The 26,104-nt window shown below is 38.2% G+C and overlaps 1 protein-coding gene across 2 annotated transcripts in view; it reads left to right on the top strand.

Annotated features, from left to right (window-relative positions):
- Positions 1-26,104, top strand: part of GRM5 (glutamate metabotropic receptor 5) — a gene marked incomplete at both ends in the record, with an annotated part of 417,852 nt that overhangs the window by 323,651 nt on the left and 68,097 nt on the right. For both annotated transcript variants that reach the window (XM_079789422.1, XM_079789421.1), the window contains 3 exons: positions 389-635; positions 7,399-7,567; positions 13,694-13,820. In XM_079789422.1, the coding sequence (XP_079645548.1) occupies positions 389-635; positions 7,399-7,567; positions 13,694-13,820 (543 nt within the window). The remainder of the gene's footprint in view (positions 1-388; positions 636-7,398; positions 7,568-13,693; positions 13,821-26,104) is intronic.

Raw genomic sequence — 26,104 nt, 5'->3', positions numbered from 1 at the left:
TTTGGGCACTGGAGATTTGTTGAGGATTTGTTGAGGTATATGATCACAGCTGAGTTCAGGGAGATTAATCCATCCTTGAGATAACTTTTGTGGTAGATAAGTATAGCATCTGCATCCATTCCCAGAGTTGGGTGAAGGGGTAAGTGAACCTTGGTACTGTTAGGGATTCAGGTCCTTTGGGATTGTGAGGGGGGAACAAAACACATACGGGAAATAGAAGACAATTACTAGGCATAGTATGTTGGCTCTTGGGTCATAGTTTTACCTCTGGTTCTAGCTATAATATCACTCCACTGCATTCTCTAATTATTCAAAATTATTCAGAGTCTTAGATGTAGTTATAGTAGAATTAAATCTCAAAGTTAATTCCTAATTTGTTTCCCAACAGGTTCTCTGACTCTGAGAACACATCATGTTCAAGATTCCAAAATGGGATTTGTGATCAATGCTATCTACTCCATGGCCTATGGCCTTCACAATATGCAGATGTCCCTCTGCCCAGGCTACGCGGGCCTCTGTGATGCAATGAAGCCCATCGATGGACAGAAACTTTTGGACTCCCTGATGAAAACCAATTTTACTGGGGTTTCCGGAGATATGATCTTATTCGATGAGAATGGAGACTCTCCAGGAAGGTATTGTCACAATTCCCCTCTAGACAATAGATCCTGAACAACAGCCATCTCTTCATCCTGAGGTGCCTTTTTATCTCTTTGGTGGTTATCCAGGCATCCTGGTCATGTTTGACTAGCTCTGACATCACAAAGTGAGAAGAGACAGAGAGGGAAAGCCCTGTTTCCTGTGGCCAGGGAAACATATTGATGCTGATGTGCAAAACATGGTCTTGGAATCATCCCCATATTTCAGAGATGTAAACATAGAAGCAAGGGCCTCAGGTTATCATAGATAATCAAAAGCAAGTTCTGTTTGCCATGTTATTCCCTGTATTCTAATCTCTTCTTAGGTCATGAAGCTATTCTGAAACAGGAAAAATTCAATCTGGTATTCCAGAAATAGGCATGAGGCACTGTTATATTGTTTGCTGTACCTACAGAGAGTTACAAGTCATATTTCATTTTCTTATCCTCCAACTGGAGCACTTTCTCCCTTCTCAAGGACTAAATTGCCTTTTTCTCTGAAATTTCACCTTCCATTACTTATAGAGAGGAGCCTGAAAATATGAACTTACACATAATTATAGGTCAGCCTCCAGGGAAAGTCCTGAAGTACCTAGAACTTATCAGAATTCACATCTATTTCGTACTCCAAATTCTTAAGTGACTCTTCACATGGAACGTTTAATCCATGAGAGACGGTGTTATTGAAATGATATTCTGGGTTGTAGCAAGGCTGGGTCTTCACTCCGCCTTGCTGCAGAACAATTGGGGTCCTTTGGTCTCCCTCTGTTAAATTCCAAGTACTCTTCCAGTAGCAGATTATGTTTGACAGCTGCGCTTGCAGGGGGTGACCTTACAGAGTGTTTGCAGTTGACCGTGCCAAAAGGTTTCAAGAGTCTCTCCAGGACTCAGGTGCCTACACCTTGGTTTAGCTTGGTCCATATTCCCGAGGTAAGCTGGAGCTTGTCTCTGATGCAGCCCTTACCATTTCATCAACTGGACTTCTCAGTTACAGCTGGTGTCAAGTCATGCAGCCAAGGAGGAAAGCTGGGTATTTTCTCTGTTCTAGAGATGTGAAGACGATTGCTCCAGGCAGGGTGTTGGCTAAGATTAGCTGACTTTTCATATGTGGTTTTCTAATTTTTGGCTATTCAGTTTATCCATTACAGGGTGCGAAGGGTGCAGAGTGGGAGGGAGAGATACAAGCATTTACCCAGGGTCAAAATTGGCTCTGTTGTAATGCTTCTTGGGGCAGGTGGACCAATGAGCTCAATCTTTGGGCTTAGGTCAAGGCCTGTGCTCTGGTATCTACACATGGATTTATCAGTCCTGTATATATCCTCGCAGTACTGACATCAGCTTGGGACTTGTTCACAGATGTTGTGATTACAGCTTCACCATTCAGTTTTCATTTCATATGTCCAAGCCAGTTCCACAAGCCAGATAGTGAATAAATGGCTCAGTTCTATTCCAATGGGAAATCTTAATGAGTCACTGTCTCATATATAATCCTCCAAATATGCTGTAATGAGATACATTTCCGATGCTGGTTCTTAACCTTTTTTTTTTTTTTGAGCATGAATTTTTTTAAGACTCAGATAAAATTTGTAAATATTCTCTTAATAACAGTATACATAACATTTTACAGTTTCTGGGAATTCACAGTTGTCTAGAGATTTCCCATGCATTACTAAGGATGGGTATTATATTAACTCATTAATGAAGGCGTGAGCCAGACTTAGGAAAAGGTGGTTTGCAACTTTTTGTTTTTCCAACGAATCCAGTTATATTTACAAAATAACTAAAACTAACATTTATTGAGTGTGTGTTCTGGGTCAAACACTAAGCTAAATCCTCTACATTTGAATCCTATGGGATAAGTAATATTATTATTCTCTTTCCAGATTAAGGCTTACAAACTGAGGCTCACAAAGGTTAAATGACTCGCCCAAAGACACATTCTAATAAATGGTAGTCAATATTCTTACTCAGCCTGCTGGGCTTCAACTCCTAACCATATACAACATCCTGCCAATTAACCAGGATCACAATAAAAAAGCCATTATTTTCTGAGAAATGTATTTGAAGGCATTATGTTGTTAGTTCTGCGGATTAAAAGTTACAGCTTTGCTAGATCAAAGGCATTCCAAACCAGAGGAGCCTGGGGTGGTCAAGTGTTCCCTTAAAATGCCAGAGTCCCAAAGCCAGAGCCTAAACAGAGGAAGTGGGGAGAGGCGGCAGCTCACTCAGGCACCCACACTTGTGGATCATTGAAGAGTAAACTAGAATCATTGCTTTTAAACCTCACATCTAATTAGCGTCCTATCAGTTCACAATTTTTTAATGAAAACCTTGGTGCCTGGTGTGTTACAGAATTCAAAATGTTTGAATGTACAAAAGGTTATACAGTCCTCTAATGCCCCTGGCATGCTGTGGAGCAGCACTTCTTTATCAACACATTAATATTTCTGCAGCAAAACATGAATATTCACATGAAGTGTGATAAATAGACTGACTATAAGTAGCCTCATGACAGTGTGGGCCAGGCTCCGTCACTAGGTAAGTTCAGATAGGCTTCTGCCAAGTGAGTTATAAAAGTTAAAAAAAAAAAAAAAAAAAAGCTGTGGTTTTCAGAGCTCTAAGGAATTTAGAATTATAGATAAGAAATGTGGACCTTTACTATTTACTATCAACGTTATAGATTACAGGTCAGCAAACTATTGTCTGCAGGTCAATTAGAGTCTGCTGTCTTTATAAATAAGATTTTATCGGAACACATTTGCACTCATTTGTTTACTAGTAGATACTGTTTTGTGGCTGCTTTCACATGACACTAGCAATGTAGAGAAATTCCACAAACCAGAGACAATTTCGCATAGCCTAAAGTATTTACTGTCTGCCCCTTTACAACAAAAGTTTTCCAACCTCTGGTATGGAGAGTTCATTGAAGACTAAGATTTCAGAGGCATTGTCATGGTCTGGAACTGACCATAATTGGACAGAGCAAACATGGGGAGTCCATGTCAAGACAAACGACTACTTAAAGCAAAAATTGTAGCATTATATTGTAAGATTTATAATTGAATATAAAATATGTGAATGTAAAATACTTGACAACATGAAGGAAGGGGGTATAGAATTATACATGGGCAAGGTTCTTATATTTTACATTAAGTGGCACATTAACTTTAAGCATACATATTGTAATCCCGTAAACACCCACTAAAATTTTAATACAAGAGGAATAGCTAAAAAGCCAATAGAGGAAGTCTAAAACCCAAATTATCCCAAAAGAAGACAGGAAATGAGGAACAGATGGACAAAACCAGAGTGACAAGTAGTAAACCAGGTTAGGACCCTAGAAATGTGCAGATACTGAGCTGGTGTGCACACTGATTATGTGGCCCTGTCCATAGAAGGGTCATACAGATGATCTGTTTCACATGCTAACTTCCATGGGAGAAAACTGAGTTTCAGAGAAAAAGGAAGAGGAATGATCAAGGTTACATAGTCAATTAGTAACGGGAAAATTAGATTATACAAACCTTAGACATAATTATCAAATAAGAATTTACCTAAGATTGTTTTCATTGTCTTTATATTACATTTGAAATGGTTATGTGTATGTAAATATATATATATTCACATACACATAACCATTTCAAATGTAATATGAAAACCTTTCATATATATACTAGAGGCCCGGTGCACAACATTTGTGCATAACCTGGCCTGCCCCCTTTAGCAGTCTGGGAGCCCTTGGGGGATGTCCGAGTGATGGCTTAGGCCAAGTGGGCCTAAGCTGCAGTGGGATATCCTTAGTGCTGCCAAGGAGGCAGGAGAGGCTCCTGCCACCGCCGATGCACTGGCCTGCTGTCAGCTGGGCTTGTGGCTGAGCGTCGCTCCCTCTGTGGGAGTGCACTGACCACCAGGGGGCAGCTCCTGTGTTGAGTGTCTGCCCCCTGGTGGTCAGTGCATGCCATAGCGACCGGTCGTTCCGCCATTCGGTTGATTTGCATATTACCCTTTTATTATATAGGATATATATATATATATATATATATATATATATATATATATATATATGATTTGAAAGGTTTTCATTGTTAGTTATCATTAAAGTTTTTGGTCAAACCAACTCTGTGGTCTCTCTTTAATGTGTGATTATACCACCCCAAATGCATAGGTCATTATAATTGCTTTGTTGTAGGGACCAGTGTTTGGAGATCCCATTACGTTGACTAACAGAATATTTACCACATTTTTAAGAATTAAACTTTTTTTAGACCTGGCTTGTTTGGGTCAGTGGTTAGAGTGTCAGACCACAGATTGAAGAGTCATGGGTTCAATTCTTGATCAAGGGCACATACCTCAGTCACATGTTCTATCCCTGACCAGGTCGGGGAGCGTGCAGGAGGCAACCAATCAAGGTGTCTCTCTCCCATCATTTTTTTTCTTTCTCTCTCTTTCTCTCTCCCCTTCCTCCCTCTCTTCCACCCTCTCTCTAAAAAATCAATGGAAAAATATCCTCTGGTGAGTATTTAAAACAAACAAACTTTTTTTAAAAAAATTACCTTGGCATCAGAATTATAGACTGAGAGGACCCTAGAAGCCATGTAAATCCCATACTCTCTACAATGCCCTCCACCAAGTGATGTTTCAATTCCTCTGACAACAATCTTGCTTCAGCCCATTGGGTAAGGAGAACCTCACTATTTCTGAGGAAACCTGCTTTAATTTGCAGAAAGTTATAATCACTCAGATAGTTATTTCTGTAACTGAGCCCTGTCTTCCTTTAGTTTCTGTTTATACTTTAATGGAACACATTTTTTCCTTTTGGTTAAAATGTATTTTAGATTTTTTAGCCATGTATACAATTAATATTTTAAAATCTTCGGGATATTTCAACTTGAAATTATGGCCAGTTAAAGAAGTGGCAAAATTTTTTCATGTTTATTTTTTGAAAACTAAATCCTTTCACTTTTCACTAATTCTCCTATAGAAAACAAAATAGGCATGGATATAGCAATAAGAGCCTTAAAATGTAGAGTAGTTCAGATTTCTGCAATATTTAAACAATGGGAAATTAATTTCTTAGCGCTATTGAATAGATTTCGATAATGGAGCCTAAAGGCAGAGGTTAGGTCTTGACTCGGCCGCTTGCATGTTCTGCAATCGGGTCATCTTCACTACCTAACCAAGTTTCAGTTCCACTAGCTGTGGAATTAACAGTTTGGTAGAATTGGATTGATGGCTTATTTGGGGGTGAATAATGAAACCCTCTTATCTGTTCAAATCAATCAATAGCAGCAAAGAGAGAAGCCTCCTGGCACCTGCATTTCTTTCCTCCTCCCAGCCTGGAATGTTCAAAAGTTACTTGCTCACAGAGTCACCTTTTGAAGAGCTAGAAGCCCAATATATTTGAAGTAGCCAATGACATCATATATATGAGTCCTTTTTACCTGTGTTCTATGTTCTAATATCTCAACTTAGTAGCCATGGGGTAATTGGCAGAGTAGAAAGATGTAGGACTCAGTTTTGTATCCTATAAATTGGTGCTTTTTGTTTTAGAAATGGAATTTAGACACCTACTCAAAATTGTTACCAACTGCGAATAAAACACTGTAGAATTATCTTTTGGCCACTGACTAGCCAATAAAACTTAAGAATGAGTTAACGTTCTGAAAAAGATAACTACAGTAAAAAAATGTGATTGGAAATGAAAACAGAATGGTGTCATTTTACAATGTATGTCCAAACAGATTGATGTCAGATTTGTTCTTATTATCTATGTGCTGAGCATTGGTCTGAATATGACAATCTGGCAACTTGAACCCCAAAGCAAGAAAGTTTTCCATCCATGTCTATTTCCAGATAACTAAATAATGCTGAGCATGGAAGGTTGCAGGAGGCATTCATAAGAGCCAATCTGCTAATCCTATAAGTCCTGGGAGGGAATATCAGAGGGTACTATGTGAGGGCACTGTGCATCTAAGACATACCTACAGGTATGTCTACAGGAACTGACACAGTGATTGTACTACTCATCCAAGGTACCCAGATTGGAAAAGCATTTCAGAAATGATTCTCTTAATATTAAAAAAAAAATCACCTAAACACATCAATTTTCCCTCTTTACATTGCTATACCCATGCTCAAAATAAGAATAACAACTAATAGAGACTGAGAACTCACAGGGTGCTAGTATATCCAGGGATTTTTACATTACATGAGGTGCTTTAGAAGCTATTTTCAGACTTATTTTAAATTTCACTGCAGGTGTCTTTATTGAATGACTTTTGCCATTGGTAAAGGATAAAATAAGAAAGGAAAACTAGGCCCTCTCCAAATTACCCCCACATTCCCTATAGCTGAAGATTAAAGATTTACCAAATTTCTCACTTGGTTAGAAAAGGGAAATTTTATTTTATTTGAGTGGAGATAAAAACCTTTCTATCTTTTTTAGAAGTCTAAGAGCAGTGCTTGTTTAAACTTCTTGAAGTTATTTCAAAACTTGTCTTTCATCCTGCTAAGGTCAGGTCACCTTCTCAAATGGGATTACTTTCTATTTCAGGTGTATGCTTGAATTAAAAAAAAAAAAAAAGTCTCTGAAGACAAAGTGAAACAGAGGTTTTTTGTTGTTGTTGTTAGTCTTAGTGTACTGTCATGGAAAATTCCAGTATCACTAATTTTTACAGTGTTTGGGAATAAAATCTTTCGATTTTTCATGACTGAGATTTTACATTGTTAGATGAATAATTATTATATTCTTATTCCTAAGGTATGAAATAATGAACTTCAAGGAAATGGGAAAAGATTATTTTGATTATATCAATGTTGGAAGCTGGGACAATGGAGAATTAAAAATGGATGATGATGAGGTATGGTCTAAGAAAAACACTATCATCAGATCCGTGTGCAGTGAACCATGTGAGAAAGGCCAGATAAAGGTAAAATGCAGTCCATGTTTCTTTAATTGTTGTTATAAATTCAGAAGTGTTCATTATCTTTGGCTGTTGTTTAAAATTTTAGATACTTGTTTTTTATATTATAAGCTTTTAATGTCAGAAATTGTATTTTTTACTTTTTGCTCATTGATTCCTCATGATATCTAGTATGACCCACTATAGGCTTAGTACTTGGACTCATTGAACCAACTGATGAGTTATGCTTGCCTGCACCCTTTCTACTCATGTAAGCCTTTAAAAACATACTTCCTGGAAATAAATAGTTCACAGTTGGAAATTACATTAATTGGTAATTATCTTAACAAACATTTATGAACTCCTACTAATGTAATAGTGTGTATCAGTGGTGAAAAAGTAAGTTAGACACTTTTACTGTCAGAAGAGTTATAATTTAGATGAGGAAAAACATCATGGGCACAGATAACTAACATTATATAAAATGGGATGACTTTATTAAGAAAGAAAAAAGGGGAGTTATATAAGTTCATACAAAGTAAAGGGAGAGATTTCTTCTGAATAAAATGTCAAACATTGCACTATGAACAATCAATATGATTTCAGAGAGAGAAGAGGGGAAATAACACTTACTGTTTCAGTAAAGAGATACTAATAGGAAAGGCATAAAAGTGATCAACTATTCTGAAATAACATTGAATAATCTAGGATATATTGCTTTAAATATTTATTATGAAACAGAAAGTTGAAATGCTAGGTTGAATCCATATATATGGAGAATTTTAAATGTCATACTAAATAGGTTGAACTTATTAACCAGGAGTATGATATTAATTATGACCAAGATGTTGACATATGCAGGGCTATAGTAGGTGAAGATTCAAGAGTAGAGTTCTGAAACATAAATAATGAAAGAAGAGACAAGTTGGAAGTATACTGTGGTGATGAGGGTCCTGAATTGTGGAAGAAACAGAATAGAAAGGGAGCAAGGGAGATGCTTGATATGAAAATTACACAGGTAGACTCAACCAGCCCTGGCTATCAATTGGATAGGAGAAGAGAAAGAAGTTTGAGCCAATTGTGATTTCGACTCTTAGTAACTAGAAAGTACCATTGTCAGGAACAGAAAAAATGAAAATAGTTTTAAAGAAAAGACAATGGGTTAATTTGGGGCTTGTTGGTTTTGAGATATCTAATCAGTGGTAGAAAATATTGGTCTATAACAATGAGAAATAAAGCTGAATATACAGACTTGGGAACTGAACAGAGCTAAAGTTGAAACTGATTGAGTAGATAATATTGCTGCACCTGAAAGTACAGAGAGAACATAAATGTGCACCAAAATAGAGAACTTGAAGAAGCTGCAGGAAGAAAAGGTATTCCTGGCTGGTGTGGTTCAGTTAGAATGTCAACCCAAATGCCAAAAGATCAAGGGCTTGATTACTGGTCAGGGCACATGCCCAGGTTGTGGGTTCAATCCCCAGTTTGGGTGCTTGAGGGAGGCAATCAATCAACATTTCTGTCTCATGTCCATGTTTCTCTCTCTCCCTCTTCCTTTCTCTATCTCTCAAAAAAACATATCCTCAGGTGAGGCATGTGAGGATTAAAAAGAAGAAGAAGAAAAGGTGGAGGGTGAGCAGCAGCAGGGTCAGGGACAGATAGAGAACCAGAGAGCACGGTGGCATGTAAGACAGTGTTCAATCTAAGCAAGATGTCAAGGAAGAGAAGGACTGAAGGAAAGACATGAGAATTGGGGTTAGCCCTTCACTTGGATCCTTCTGGAAACAGAAGACTACCAGATTGAATAGAATAGAATAACTGAGCAACACAAAATGTATGGTGAAAAGCAGGTAAGGGAATAGTCTGGCAGTTTGAGAACAATAAAAAGCTACTTTTATACTAAACTAGAGGCTCAGTGCATGAAATTAATGCACTGGCAGGGGGGTGGTAGTCCCTCAGCCCAGCTTGTGCCTTCTTGCAGTCCGGGAGCCCTTGGGAGATGTATGAAGGCTGGGAGCCCTAGGGGGTTGTACGACTGATGGCTTAGGCCCACGGGGAGTGGGCCTAAGCCATCAGTCATACATCCTTAGCGCTGCTGTGGAGGCGAGAGAGGCTCCTGCCACCGCTGCTGTGCCCACCAGCCGTGAGTCTGGCTCAGGGCTTCTGGCTGAGTGGTGGTCCCCTGTGGGAGCGCACCGACCACCAGGGGGCAGTTTCTGCATTGAGAGTCTGCCCCCGGGTAGTCAGTGTGCATCATAGAGACTGATAGTTCCACCATTCGGTCTATTTGCATATTACCCTTTTATTATATAGGATAAGGTCTGGCTACACAGGAATCCAGTGAAAGAGGAGGATAAAGGTATAATAAAAATTAAATGGGGCTTATTTGTTGGAATACAATGTCCTAGGGGAAGAAAAAAATCAATTATCAATATACAATGCCTAGGGTGCTCCAGGCATTGTATATACCTAAAGCAGCTGTCTTGCTCTTTTCAATTGACCACATATTCACTCTGTTTAGAAGACATTTGAGGTATTCGTTCATTGAATATTTCAGTATCAATTATAAGGTCTTCAAAGGGTCATCATGAAGATTTAGTAAGCATAAGATCAGAAGGAAGAATGACAAGATAAGTGAAGATAAATATAAATTTATTAATGTCTGCTAAATAGCTCAATGACTTACACAGTATCTGAAAATTTCCTCGTGTTTTGTTATGGTATACGAGGGTTGGTCAGCTATGACCCACAGGCCAAATCTGACTTCCTGCCTGTTTTTGTAAATAAAGTTTTATTGAAATACAGTAATGTTCATTTCTTTATATATGTTTATGACTGCTTTCACATTTGCTATTGTAAATAGAGTTGCATAGCTGGCTTTCAATAGCGACTGTATGGCCTACAAAGCCTAAACCATTTACTCTCTGGTCCTTTGCAGAAAGTTTGCTAACCTATAACATGAAATGATAGTCTGCATCTTGACCAATCATCATTCAGTTAAACACTTAATGTGAAATTCTTTATGGACTCATTCAGAATATCGATTATTTACAATTTCCAGTTCTTGTAGAAATATTATGCTGTGTAAATTACCTCTTGGACATTGTTTTCACCCTTCATAGCAATACAGTTTGAACATTTAACTTCAAAATACTGAATGGCTGATTTGAGAGATTTCTACATACTATGCATTGATCTACACCTTTTTATATAGAGGACTGGAGAGCACCCACAGATTTTGGTATCTTCCGGGAGTCTTGGAAACATTGCACTGCAGATACCAAGAGACAACTTAAGTTTGTGTGGAGTCAAAAATTATAAGTGGTTTTCAGACTGTGCAGGGTGAGGGGAGACAGGGTTTGGCGCCCCCAGCCCTTGCATTGTTCAAGGATTAACTGCATATACTTTTCTACCCCATTCTACTAGGATTAACTTACATAGTGGAAGAATTTGATTCCCTATTGTAATATTTTAAATACTAGTTAATTTGTAATAATTTTTATGTCGTCTTTTTAATCCCAAATTCTACTTTCCTAACCAGATCTTATTTTCACTCTGTTGAATATAAAATAGACAACATTTTCTTAATATGTTTTAAGGTTGTCACTTAGCAACTTCATTAATGATATCAACATCTTATGGCATTGTTCAGATTTACTAACTTAGTTGAGTCCATGAAAGAACATTAGTTTAGCTAAGGTTCAAATATGTTACATATTGTTATTCATAAAGAAAGCAGCACTACTTCCAGGATATTCAAAAAGAATGGGAATTACTATGGAAGAGAATTGTCACCATCTCTTGTATTCAAAATGAATGTGAACAGAACATATATAACAAGTGAAATAAAGTAAAACAAATCAGTTTTGAATGATCAGAAGAAGACATATTACTTTTCACCACTGATTCAAAATAAGATTGTAATATTTGAATTAATCTTGGAGAAGGGCATAAACTTATTCTGGTTAAAAAAATGAAATTCACAAACCAGTATAAATTGAACCACAAGAAGTCAGCATATTTCTAGAAGGAAAATGCTAAGAAAGAGAATTATTCAGTATTTGAAATGTGTCTGATTGCATTACTAGTACTTGTCCAATGATAGTTTTATCATTTTTTACCAGTGTGGTTGAAATTACCCCGAAAATGAAATTAATTTCTCTGTATGAATATTTATATTCATACTACTAGTAAAATCATTAACATTTTTAGCATTCTACAGTTTACAAATCACTGTGGTATTTTTTAATCCTTAAATTCCTTTATTGGAACAAGATTCCTGAGTGTATTTTAGTGCTTGAGAGACAAGTGCACAAATTACATACTATCCATCTAGGCAGATTTTCATTACACTTTGCCTAATGGTGAAATAGTCCCATTTATAAAGCTCTGCATATCAAAGGGCTTTGAATTTGACCAGGCTGTCCATGAATTGATCTCTGGAAAAGTTAAGTGGCATTTCGTTTTAGCTACTGTATTTTACAACATTAAAAAGAAATCCTCAGGAAACCCTATAAAGTTAGGTGTATTTTAAAAGCAATGGTATTCGTTTGAAGAAATAGGATCAGCTGGAGGATGCAAAACTAGTTAGTGGGTATAAGTAAGACTAGAGCCATGGTACCTCTAGATTCCCAGGCCAGTACTCTTGCCTCTACGTCTTCCAAAATATCATGAACTCAATCTTTATATAGACCAAAAATGTTCAGTGTTTAAGAGCACGAGTTTTGAAGTCCAACTGCCACTGTTGGATTCTTCATTTACCCATATATACTGTATGAGTTCACTGTGCCTCCATTTTCTCCCTGGGGGGGGGGGGGGAAATATGAGTAAAATAAAACGAGCTTTGTGATACAAAGATAACAGCATATGGGATTCACTAAACAGCCAGAAAATAGTCAATATCATTAGAGAGAATACTTTAGCTGGATTAAACAGGTCTAGTTAGCAATTTTGCCTCACTTCTCTGGTTATTTTAAGGAAAGGACATTTTAACCCTTTTTGTCACCATTCCCTACTTCAAGCATGTCAAACTCATGGCCTGCAGGCTGCATGCCTCGTTTATTTGGCCCTCGTTAGCCTTTGAGTTTGACATGCTTGCCCTACTACTTGTATCATTGCAGTGTAAAGAGCCAGCACAAGGATGCTACAAAATAAGAAAGAGGTGCCACCTTACAACAGTATTTGGCTATAAATATCTAGACATTGTTATTAGCAAAGATCCTTAATAGAGTCAGCAACTAAGACAAGAAATAGAGTGTAATCATTGCTGTGTCTGGTTATTGCTGGTTATTAATCACAGTTTTAATTATTTATAGGAATGTTTAATGAATGCTATCTCTATTCCACAGAGGCTATTCATGAACCAGGAGTGGGGTGGGAAAAGGCATCCATTTCTAAAAAATAACATCTGAGATGCTTTCAAATGTCAAATTATTTTAATTCTTTTCTATTGTCTTAAAAAGAATCAAATAGATGAAGAGGTATATAATAGTCTCAGTGACCTTATCCATATCTACCTTCATCCCAAGCAAATGAAAGCTACTAGAATAAGCAGGAATGGCTGAATTATTGAACCAGATTTTTAGTAGGAACGGATACCAAGTTATGAGCTCCCCAAAAAGGTTCAAATTCTCCCTCTTCACTCAATACAAATTCCTAATTATTTTTTAACAACATGGATAGATTTTTTTTTAACTTTAGCAGATGTACAATGTTTTTTGCTAAAATTTTCAGCTATTGGAAGGAAGCCACGGTAACTATAGAGAGCAAAAGTTCTTAATTGGAGGGAAAGAGAGGCACAGCCTCAGGAAAATTCAGTTACATACACATATATAAAGATGTATGTGTATTTATATGTGAGCAAAACAAAGGCACTTAATTAAATACAGGTATCTAAAGCTAATTATCCAAAGACTTGCATTTAATTTAATTCTTGACCCTATCACCAACAATTTTATGATACTGAACTAGTTACTTAGCCTGTTTCTTTAATTATTTAATGAGAACATTAATACTTATACTGCCCATCTGGTAACATTTGAAATAATTTATGTAAAAACCCTTTCTGCTTTGCAAAGCAATACCTTTGAATAAAAAATTGCTGGATTTTTATCTATGCAAAGAAATAATCAGAATTTTAAATATTTGCCTTAGGTGATCCGGAAGGGAGAAGTCAGCTGTTGTTGGACCTGTACACCATGTAAAGAGAATGAGTATGTCTCTGATGAGTACACCTGCAAGGCGTGCCAACTGGGATCCTGGCCCACCGATGACCTTACAGGTACATGTATCACATGTATCACAATGCCAGCATAGGTACAGCTCTCTCTTATTAAAACACACACACACACACACACACACACAAAAAAAAAAAAAAAAAAAAAAAAAAAAAAACCACCTGAAGAAGACACAAACATGGGAGGAAGGAGTCACATCAACAAGCATTTTTCATCTTGGTGGCCTTGGTTTACGTCACAAAGAATTTCCTTCAGAACAGAAGCCTCCCCAACACCTGTAATTGTGAAAAATCTATAGATCTTTGTTGTGAAAATCTATAGATCTTACAGAGAGGTTGGCTTATATTCCCACCCTTCCCACCAAACTAGATCAGAATCCCTAGGTTTTCACGCCATCCTGAGGATATTCCCAGAAATTTCTATGCAGAGCCCTAGGTTACTGTCATTTGAGGTGGAAAGAGAGAGCTATTGGCCAGGAAGAAACTAAGATATGTCATGACATACCCAAGAGTAAAAGGTTACACAGAATTGGGTAGATATTGATCTAAAAATCTAAAACTCTTTGTTTCTCTTAGTGATTTTACTTAATCTAAACCAGGTACTTCCAACTAATGAGTTTTTAAATACTGTCAGTACAGGGCATGACTGATGTCTGATTGTTCCTTGTTTAGTTCTTTAGGGGGTGGAGTAGGTGGTGTTTGTTTTGTGTTCTTTTGGTTTGGGTTTATTTTCTGCAAAAGATGTTAAGGAGTGTGTCATTGTGTTCTAAACATTATATTTTATAGATATTTCTAAATTTTACAATATAAAAATAGCATACGATAGCTTTCCTCTTTCCTTATAATTTATTCAATGTATATTATATGCCTCACTGAAATAAAGATACAACCTCTATCTTCACTTAAAGAGGGATGCAAAAAGATAAAAATATGATTACAGTTAATTAACATAGATTTGTGCAAATAGGAGTATGAGGAGTGGTCCTATGAGACTAAGTTTTCCAAGAAAACAGAGGAAAAAAATTTTGATGCTTCATTTATGCTGGGAAAATATTTTTTAAAATCAAAACTATAAAATGGGACTGTTGAAGTGGTCATAGATCTAGCTTAATTTTATAATTTTCACCCACAACCCTTATTAAAAGCTATATAGATTGTGGTACAGACAAAGTAAATTATTATCTACTTGAATATTTTTTAAAAAAATCTCGAGAAGAGGGCCCACCAGTGCTATGTCAGGTCATAAAATGGTTTTAAAATTAAAATGGATTTAGCACAGCTTTAGGCTAGAAGATTATAGCATCCTCAGTGTTAATCCCCATCCCTCACAGGACAAGAAACTATTCCTGGTAGTTGTATTAGCTTATTCCAAAAGCCTGGTTCTAAAAGTCCTGTGATCCTGGGTCTTTTGAGACCAACTCACATTAAAGCTTTGTTTGCAGTGATTGGTGTTTATACAGAAAACTTTCCTTTTCTTAAAAAAATAAAAAAAAATTATGATTTAATGTAATATCCAAGTACCTTGTGTTAGCATTTGAATCCTATTTTTACTATTAGACAATGAGCTTTTTGATACTCTTTTTTAAAAATATATTTTATTGATTTTTTTACAGAGAAGAAGGGAGAGGGTTAGAGAGTTAGAAACATTGATGAGAGAGAAAAATCAATCTGCTGCCTCCTGCACACCCCCTACTGGGGATGTGCCTGCAACCAAGGTACATGCCCTTGACTGGAATCGAATGTGGGACCCTTCAATCCACAGGCCAATGCTCTATCCACTGAGCCAAACCAGTCAGGGCCTGATACTCTTTTACATCCTGGTATCCCCAAAGCCAACTCAGTGCTGAGCACATAGCCTTCAATAAATTTAGTTGAATAGATGAACTATAGCCCACTTGCATACACACACAGTAACATGTCAGAAAGAAAAACGAACATGATTGGTTTTTATGGGAGGGAAGTGAGGAGCAGTATTGCGGTCTTTACTTTTCTAATATTTCTTTACTTTTTTCAAATTTCTAATTTCAATATGTATTGTCATTAAATTGAACAACTATCTTGCAGATTTAACTATCTGCATGGTTAAGCACCTTGAAAATGAATGTAGTATTTCTTGTCCTATATTTTGTAAAACTATTCTGCTGAAAATGGACATGGTCTGCTTCCATATTCATTCAGCAGAAAAATATTTAATCTTCTTATTTGCATTATAAAATACATGGTAGAGAAACTGAGGTTGAAAACATAATTTAAAGACATAATTTAAATGTTCTTAAACTATAAGAACCAGATGTGGTTCTTATATATATTACCATCTTATTAGAAAAGAAACATCAATTTCCCCCTCTCTTGCTCTCTCTGTCACACACAGAGACACACATAAACACACACACATATAGAAAATTGTGTTAAGTAATATAAAGTAAAAAAACAAGTTTTTTTAAATGAAAATATTAGGAAAGACATAATTTAAATGTGTGGCTATAAAAGATCTCTCTGAAGGAGTGAAAATTAACTGAGACTTAAATGTTAAACAGAAATAGCTAGCAAAAAGAATCATGAAAAGAGCCTTTCTGGCTAAGGAAGAAGCACAAGTGAAGGTCTATATATGGGGAAGCAAATGGGAAAATGGGGTCAGAGGAGATCAGAAAGGCCTCAGGAGCTAGGCCAGATAGAGCCTTGTAGAGCATCCCCAGGATATAAGTATTTATTATTAAACTAGAGGCCCGTTGCATGAAGAGATTCGTGCAAGAGGCCTTCCTTCCCTTGGCTTCCAGCACCAGTTTTCCTCTGGCACCCGCGACCCAGGCCTTCACTCCAACCAGAGTTTGCCTTCTTCGTCTTTGCTGCAGACTCAGGCCGGAGTCTGCCATCTTGGTCTTCGCTGCAGACTCCGGAGTCTGCAGTCTTGTCTTCACTGTGGCACTCTACTCCTGTAGATTCCTTCACCACCCCCCACCCCTGTCCAGCCCCATCCTCCCTCTCATAGCAGGCGTCCTGCCCCGTCCGGCCACTCCGCACCTGGAGCAGCTGGGCGGCTACCATCTTTGGCCTTCTAATTTGCATACTCACTCTGATTGGCTGTCGGCGTAGCAGAGGTACGGTCAATTTACATGTTTGTTTATTATTAGGTAAGATACAAAGAGAAACACATGATTGTATGTATACCTTTAAAATATCATTCTAATTTCCATGAGGGAGAATAGTTTGGAGAGGGATAGAAAGTGGAATCAGGGAGATCAGTTGGGTGATTTCTGCAGGTTGGCACTGTAGGCAAGATTTCTTAGTGTCCTTGCCTGAACTGTGCATTGGAAAATTTGAAATAGACTTTGGAGTAGAATCAAGAGGATATACAGATGAATTGGCTGGAGTAAATATTAAGTAAGGCTACCAAATAATCTGCCTTGAAGGCTGAAGAAATAAATGCATTCTTTCATAAAAATAAATAGTTTGATTTTAAGCAAGATCACTTTGAGATATCTTTGAGATTTTCAAGTGTGAATTAATTAATTTAACAAATTAAGGCCTTACAGTCTGTTCCAGAAAATGTAATAGGAACTGGAAATATAAAATGTAAAATACAGTCTACATTTCCAAAAAACCTATCATCTAGTGGGAGAAAAGCATGTACACTGGTAATATATATATATATATATATATATATATATATATATATATATATATATAAAGCCCTAATATGCAAATAGACCAGACGGTGGAACAACCGAACAATTGGTCACTATCACATGCACTGACCACCAGGGGGCATGTGCGGAACATGGCAGGCGTTGGCGGCATGTGGCAGAGCGTGGAACATGGTGAGCATCAGCCGCGGCGGGATGGTAGAGCAGGTGAGCAGGGGCACCAGACCTAGGTGGGGTGCTAGTCACTGTCATCAGGGTGAGCCTCTGGTGGTTACTGAAATTCATGCCGCGGTCCCACCCGGTGCTCGCACCTGCTGCTGGCGCTGGCCCCACTCACACCACTGCTGGCGCTGGCCCCAATAGCTCCACGCCATCAGCAGGTGCGAGAGGGCTACCGCCATCAGCACGTGGGAGTGGTGGCAGCAGGAGTGGGGCTGCTGGCAGACAGGGGACCAGAGCTGCGGCAGGAGGGGCCAGGCAGGGGCATGGAGGACAGACCAAGATCCACCCCGGTGCCCACCACAGCCTCGTGGACCACAGTTCCTTTCAAGGTGCACAAATTTGTGCACTGGGCCCTAGTATAGTATATTAAAGCTATAGGTAAAAATGAACAAAGTGGTATGGAAAAATAGAGGAGGGCCTACCTAACCCTGAAGAATTTGGGAAAGTTTACTCTTGAGGCATAATCTTGGAGCTCACTTAATACAAAAGTGCAGAACATCTTAGAAAGTGAGTGAGCATCAAGGCTATTAATGGCACCATTCTTCTCCTAGTTGCCCCAACCAAAAATCAGTGACTCTTCCCTATTCCTGAGCACCTTATTTAGTCACTATCACACCTGGATGTTTGAATTGCTAAATATTCTTATTCCCTCCACTCCCTCCATCTGTACAACTCTTCCCTTGACTATGTTCTCATCCTCACATTTGGCTATTACAGTAATTTCCTAGTTTATTTCTCTACTCCCAAATTTATACCACATGCCTCTAAGTCTGCTATTCATCTTGCTACTAGATAATGTATCCAAAATACAGAGTTATCCCTTTTATTTCATTGCTCAGCACTTACCAGCATTTTCATATCTTTATACATATATTGCAAGTATTTCAACATAGCAAACAAAATTCCCTCTCTCACACCCTCACAAGATGGCTGTGCCCACAGCCAATAAAGAGAGAATATGCTAATTGTCACACCCTCACAAAGATGGTGGCACCCACAGCCACAAGATGGCAGGACCCAGTTCCTTCAGCCCCGCCTCATCCAGCCAGAGTCCCCCAATCCCCTCAGCCCTGCAGGGGAAGGCAGTTGGGGGTGATTGGGTTGGCAGGGGAGGGCAGTTGGGGACAATCATGCTGGCAGGGGAGCAGTTAGGGGGCTATCAGGCTGGCATGCAGAGTGGTTAGGAGCCAGCAGTCCCGGATTGTGAGAGAGATGTCTGACTGCCGGTTTAGGCCTGATCCCTGCGGGATTGAGCTTAAACTGGCAGTTGGACATCCCCCGAGGGGTCCCAGACTGGAGAGGGTGCAGGCTGGGCTGAGGGACAACCCCCTACTGTGCACAAATTTCATGCACTGGGCCTCTAGTTCTAGTATAAAGGGCTGCTTATAATTGTCATCTACATACAGTGCTGTGATTCTTCCACATACATACATGTATTTTCTTTTCTGTCCACAATGTACTTACTCTCTGAAATAGAGGTAGCACATAGTCAATGTGTGTCAACCTGGAGTAAAATGATGGGGAGAGTTACAAATGAAGACAAAAGTAGGAATTAGGACCATCCAATGATTCTAGCCTTTAACCAAAAAGTTTGAACTTTATCCTATAGACAGTGTGGGGCCAGTGGAGGTTTTCCAGCAGAAGAAGGAAATGATTCCTCTAGCTACATGTGTATTTGTGAGTGTGTGTATGTATGTGGGGAGCGGGAATAAGTGCAAACATGGGGAGATCTCCCCATTGATATTATGTGAACTTTAACATTTAAGTGAGATCTACAGCACTTTTCCAAACAGCCTATAGCTGTTTGCAATCCTGTCTCAGTGACTGATGCAACTTAACAGGTCACTTGGAGCTGCTAGCCAGAGAATGCTCTGATGGCTGCAGCCATCCTAAAACCCGCCACAGAGATGCCTGGGCTAGCTAGCTTCGGGAAGACAGTAAGCCTTTCTTCTACTTGGCTTAGTTACCTCACTTCAGCCTACAACATGACAGTTCAGGTCACCTTTGGGTCAGTGCCCTCATTGTAGTAATAGTAACTAACTCATAGATTATGTTTCCTGTGTGCCAGGAACTGCTTAAGCATCTTACAAATGTTAATTAAATTAACCCCAACAAAACTCTATAAGATTGTTAGCACAGTTAAGAAATCTGAACCCACTTAGAATGGAATAATTATTTAGAAAAACAACTAGAGTGGCAATCAACTGACATTACTGTCTTTATATTTATCTATAGACTTAATATTGATTCATAGAAACATGTCTGAACTGCCCTAACCGATTTGGCTCAGTGGATATAGGGTCGCCTGTGGACTGAAGGGTACCGGGTTCAATTCTGATCAAGGGCATATACCTTGGTTTCAGGCTTGATCCCCAGTAGGGGGCATGCAAGAGGCAGCTGATATATGTTTCTAACTCTCTATCCCTCTCGGTTCCTCTCTGTAAAAATCAACAAAATATATTTTTTTTAAAAAAAGAAAGATGTCTGAATTGAAGAGTACCTACTGATAAGATGTTTATGAGTGGTGGGATTGTGGGTTACTTTTTCATACGCATACATATATGTGTGTGTGTAAACATATGCATATAATTTTGAATTATATTTTAAGGATGTGTTTTCATCAATAAAGCCATTAATATAAATTTTAAGCTAGCCATATTCTTAAAATCCATCATAAAATAGCAGGAAGCAGGGACCCAGAGTTAGGAAGAGAATCTGGCATGAAAACTAGAAAGAAAGAAGATTATAAAAAGATGATGAGGGCAAAACATAGACAATGTCACTAATTCAACTTATTTTCTAAATTATTATTTTTTTAATATATTTTTATTGATTTATTTTACAGAGAGGAAGGGAGAGGGATAGAGAGTTAGAAACATCGATCAGCTGCCTCTTGCACACCCCCTACTGGGGATGTGCCTGCAACCAAGGTACATGCCCTTGACTGGAATCGAACCCAGGACCCTTCAGTCCACAGGCCGATGCTCTATCCACTGAGCCAAATCAGTTAGGGCTCAGCTTATTTTCATTGAGGACATCAAGTAGTTATTACTTATCTGACAAGCATCAGATATTTATGTTAACAGTGAATAGGGACCAGGATCTGTGCTCTCAAATAAATCCTTCTCCTAAATACAATATTGATAAATGATAAGATATTGAGTGTTAACAGCAGAAAAGGACAGAATGGTGCCGGAGCACCATTATATCAGTGGAAGCTACTTAAATAAGGTTTAAAGTTGTCTCTTCAATTAATTGCATACATGCAAGCATTAAAGTAAAAATGGGAGCTGATTGAACTAAAATGATAGAGAAGAATGTTTTGGACATAAAGAACTGAATATGTGGGGGGTTGGATGGGGGGAAGGTGACACAGGCAAGCTAGGAAAAGGCCAACTCTAATTAGAAAGCTTTGTCAACTATGATAAATATTTTAAAGTTTATCCTAAGGGAAATTGAAAGCATTTGTTTATTCATTCATTAGTCATTCATTCAACAAATATAGATCTAACTGTTGAAAATATTTCTATGACCAAAGCATAAAATTCTCTGCCCCCTTGATGTTTACATTCTAGTGGAGAGCATAATTTTAAATGAGGCAATTATTATCTCCAGGAATATCCAAAAATTGAATAAGAAAGGAAGTACAATCAAGGTGGACGACTGTATAAATATATTTACATAGTCACAATGTAAAGAGTGAGTATTGTTTTAAAAATGAACAGGGAGGATACTGACTTCAGAATAGTGGTTTCATCTGGAAACAGAGAATGGGGTCAGATGTGAGTAATAAAAGTGATTTCAATTATTTCTGTAAGCTGTGTGTGTGTGTGTGTGTGTGATTTGAAACAAATGACAAAATAATCAACATTTTTTAAAACTGAAATTTTGTTTCTTCTATACTTCCCTGCATGTTTAAAATAGTTTTATTTAAAATACTTCAGAAAGACACTCACTACAGACTGATTCATTTGCCTGTAAGCATAACCATTATTGCTTATCTCATTTTCAGTTCTTATAAGTGTATTTCTAATAGCACATGATCTCACTCATCTAGGGGAAATAATGAACAACATAGACTGATGAACAAGAACAGACCCAGAAACAAGGAGGCATGGTTCAGACTGTCGGGCCTCAGAGGGAGGGGAGGGGAGGGTGGGGGTAAAGGGGAGAGATCAGCCAAAGGACTTGTGTGCATGCATATGAGCCTAACCAGCGGTTAAGGACAACAGGGGTGTGGGGGCATGCGTGGGGAGGGGTGTGGGATGGGAATGGGGGGATGAGGACAAATATGTGATACCTTAAATCAATAAAGAAATTAAATATTTCATACTATTTGAGCTACTTAAGTATTAAATGCTAAACGATAAAATTTAAAAATAAAGGCTAAATTGGGGATTTTATTTTCTTTGTTTTTAATATATTTTTATTGATTTCAAAGAGGAAGGAAGGGGAAGAGAGAGATACAAACATCAATGATGAGAATCATTGAACGGTTGCCTCCAGGGTTGCAACCAGGGCATGTGCCCTGACCGGGAATCAAACTGTAACCTCCTGGTTCATAGGTAAATGTTCAACCATTGAGCCACTCTGGCCAGGCTAAATTGGGAATTTTAAAAGGAGGATAGTAGCTTGACTGGTTTTGCTCAGTGGATTGAGCTTTGTCCCATGCATCAAAAGGTCACCAGATCCTCAGTGTGGGGGGAGTGCAGGAGGTGGCCTATCAATGTTTCTATCTCTCTTTTTCCCTTCCTCTCTCTCTAAAAATCAATAAAAACATATTTGTTTAATGGAGGATAGTAGAAAACAACAGTAAAAAATTTTTGCAAATCACAATGTGAATCTCTTCGTGGTTTGGAGTAGGATGACACAGTGGGAATAAAGAGAAATGAAAAGATCTTATTAGGAAATCAAATCAATAGGGGGACATAATTGTTTCCCTGAGAGAAAAGGGAGGATAAAGTAGTGGATGGCAACAATTTAGGCTAGGCATTCAGAAATTCCCTAAAAGCTTTTGCCAAGATAAGTTTTCCATTACACACCATTCCTCACCAGATACTGGCAAAAGTTGTCCTAGAAAGAATCTTCCATTTGTTTTCTCTCAAAGAATTTAGAATAGGATATAAGTAGCAGATCTTTAGCTCCCTAGACCAAAGCCAAAGGCATGGAAACACTTCCAGGTGGGTTTGCCAACTCTGGCCACCTTCCAACAAACTCAAGCAAAAAGGAAAAAGCAAAAACAAGGTGGCTTTCAAATAATAACTTGATGGTGGAAAGCTTCTTGAAAGGAAGTTAGAATGATTTCTTGATTTTTCATTCATAAAGAAATGTATCTTAATTATTGTCTTTGCAAAGCTATAAAATGGAAGGGAGGCATTGTATATCAACATTTTAATGTCAATAAGAACATTCTCTAAGAAGTTCCTTTGGTTCCCTAAGTTACCCGATTGCTTTGGAGGTTGTAACCTTTGTATTTTCCCTTAAGGGGGAAAAAATAGAACAGAGCCAAACTAAAGGGAGTTGGTGGGAACCTGGGAGGCCTGGGAGGGAGTGGAAGATGAACTGCGGCGGTGGGGGGGTGGGGGGAGACACTAACCATTGACAGTTTTATTGCTCTAACTTTTGCATCACTTTCTTCGAAAAAATGTTTGCTTCATTTGTGATCATCACAGTTGTCCCACTAATCTTGAAATTCTTTCTTTTTACCTTTTAACAAATAAGTACAGTAAATAAAAACATGGAAGGATTGCTTTTCATTACCAATAATTATAATTATCTTAAGCATTATTCTTTTGAATCTTATGCAGTGAATATTACAATTTTATAGTTAAACTAAGACCCAGGAAGATTCTGTATGTTGCTCAAGATTATAAAACTAGTGGAAAATCAAGCCTGGGAGCTGTGATTTCACTATTTTATGCTTACCTGCCTATCTTCACAATAACATTTGGAAGCCCTGTAGTTTCAGGAAATTATAGGAAGAGAAAAAATTCAGCTTTCAAGTGGTCATATGTTACTTATCACCAGGTTGCTCTGATATTTTTTATTTCAAATGTGCTTAAAATGAACTGCCTATTTGATTATTGTAATTCAATTTGAACAAGGAGAGGGGTTAAAAATATTCTTGCCATTTATTTAGTATTATGTGTTTCTGGTTCTTTAGGGGAGTTTGGATAAGAAATGTGTATATTTCTGTTAAAATAATTGTAATAAATAGTTCCTGTTAATATTAAAAATGGAATAGGATTTCAGAATGTTGACATGCTATTTCTTGGCTTCTAGGTTAGGTAATAATCTGAATAGAAACATCCTACACAGTTGTTCATTCAGCAAATGTTCCTTTATCAAATCTCTACACTGTTTTCAGCACTGTGCTAGTTTCTACTGATAGAAATACAAAGGGGAGGTATATGACCTACAATTTATATGGGATCAAATGTCCTTAGTGGAATAAGGTGACTTAAATAAGTTAGTATAATGAATGCATAAAAGAGAGGCGGGAGTAAGGGAAAGAATGAAGGAACAAACTAACAAACAGGAAGGAAGGAATGGGAAAGGAGAGAAAGTGCTAGGTCAAGAATAAACATTGATCACTATAGGAACATTGAGTAGAGAATATTAACCTGGTCTTGAAAGTTTAGTGATGCCTTCTGGAGGAAATGGAATCAAGGCATGTGAAAATTAGTTAATCAGGTAAAAAGAAGAGAAATGTTCAAGCAGGAAGGAAAGACCCTGAAGACCCATGTCCCATTTAAGAAATGTGTATTTTTTGCAATATTACAAAGCAGTGATTCACTATTTCACATCCATCTTTTTATCAAAGTCTATTCTATGGGCGCTACCCTTTTCTACAGAACAAACATCATAATTATGACCAGTTGTAAAAAAATAAAAAGTGACAACTTTGTCAAACTATAAAATTCCCAGGTCCCTAAGTACTTCCTAGATTTTCCTTATTAATTTTGTTACATAAACATTCAGCAATACAATCTAAGGAGAAGGGATTTATGACAAATAAATTGTCTCCAATAATGAATCTTTATTATCTTCCAATAGCACAGTGGTTTAAATCAAAAGGCTTTGGAGTCAGACATATCCATGTTGAAGTCCACATTCTATCATTGACTCATTGTTCTGAGTTTAAGCAAATAAATTTCCTTCTCTGAGCTTCAACTTGTTCTTCCATAAAATGGAGATAATAGTAGTAATGAATTCATAGATTTATTGGGTAGATAAAATAGCATACACAAGTTTAGTATCTTTCAACAGTTCAATTATATTAACTGTTATCTCTCCAGTGTTAAAAATGTTTTCAAAACTATAAAGAAATGAACATAGAGATGGATGGATTAATTTAAGAATAAATGAATGAGAGGTAAATGCAGTACTTGCACCCTCCCACAACCACATAAAAAATACAGCTAACTTACAGATCAACCATCATTCAGAACCACTTGGAATCTAGCTGAATGCAAGTCCTACAACTAAGGATAAAAAGAAGAAGCCACATCAAGACTAGTAGGAATGGCAAAATTGGGAACAGGCTGATCCCACATGGTAGATAAAAATCAGGAAGGATATCTTGGCTGCGGAGGTCCCCCCTGAGGAGTGAGGGTCCCAGCCCCACACCAGTCCCCCCAGTTGGGAAGAGAAGTCCCTATAACTTCTGGCTGTAAAAACCAGTGGGGATTGTGGTTGAGTAAAATGGAGGGCTGCTGGAGTCTCAGGCAGTTCCTCATAAAGGGCCCAAACACAGACTTACTTGGGCTCACTTCCTCTGAACTCCAGCAATGGGGCAGCAGCTCAAAAGCCACCAGGGATATATGGGGAGGAACTGAAGTGGCTGGCTTCAGGGCCAGAGCTGGAGAGGCAGCTTTCTCCTAGACAAGTGCTGGCAGAGGCTGTATCTGAGTCTCCATCAACCTGATAACACTGTTAGCATGGTCCTGGTGATTCCCTGAGAGACCACCCCACCAACTTGTGGGCCCATACAAGCTGTGTCCAGTGGCTTTTTCATACAAATTGTCAGTCTTGGCTCATGCTTCAGACTTACCTAAAACCTCTCAAATAAGCAGCATCTGGCCTTGATGTACCCCATACCTCTTGCTAAGTGGCCCCAGTCCCAGCACTAGTGTCAGCCAATCTTGGTTTACAGTGTGGCCTCTCCAGATACCTCCAAGCTCAGTACAAGAATCAGTCATCTGCAGATTGCATTGTAGCTCATGTCAGGTGGTGCCAGACAGAACACAGGTATTGGCTGATCTTGACCTGCACTTCCTGGAAGGCCCCAGAGCCAGTGCACACAATGGATAGCTTCAGACCACATCAAAGCACTACCACCCAAACACCTCCACAGGTGACATACTCAATGGACGAATTCACAGGCACCAGAGCTCTACTGAAATACATTCTGGTCCATGGGGTGGGTATATGTATACTGATCCTCCATGGTGGTTGCAGTCA

Source organism: Cnephaeus nilssonii (genome assembly GCF_951640355.1).
Source record: "Cnephaeus nilssonii genome assembly, chromosome: 13".
Lineage (NCBI taxonomy): Eukaryota > Metazoa > Chordata > Mammalia > Chiroptera > Vespertilionidae > Cnephaeus > Cnephaeus nilssonii.
Note: the sequence above shows the minus strand (reverse complement) of the source record. Positions and strands in the feature narration are given on the sequence as shown.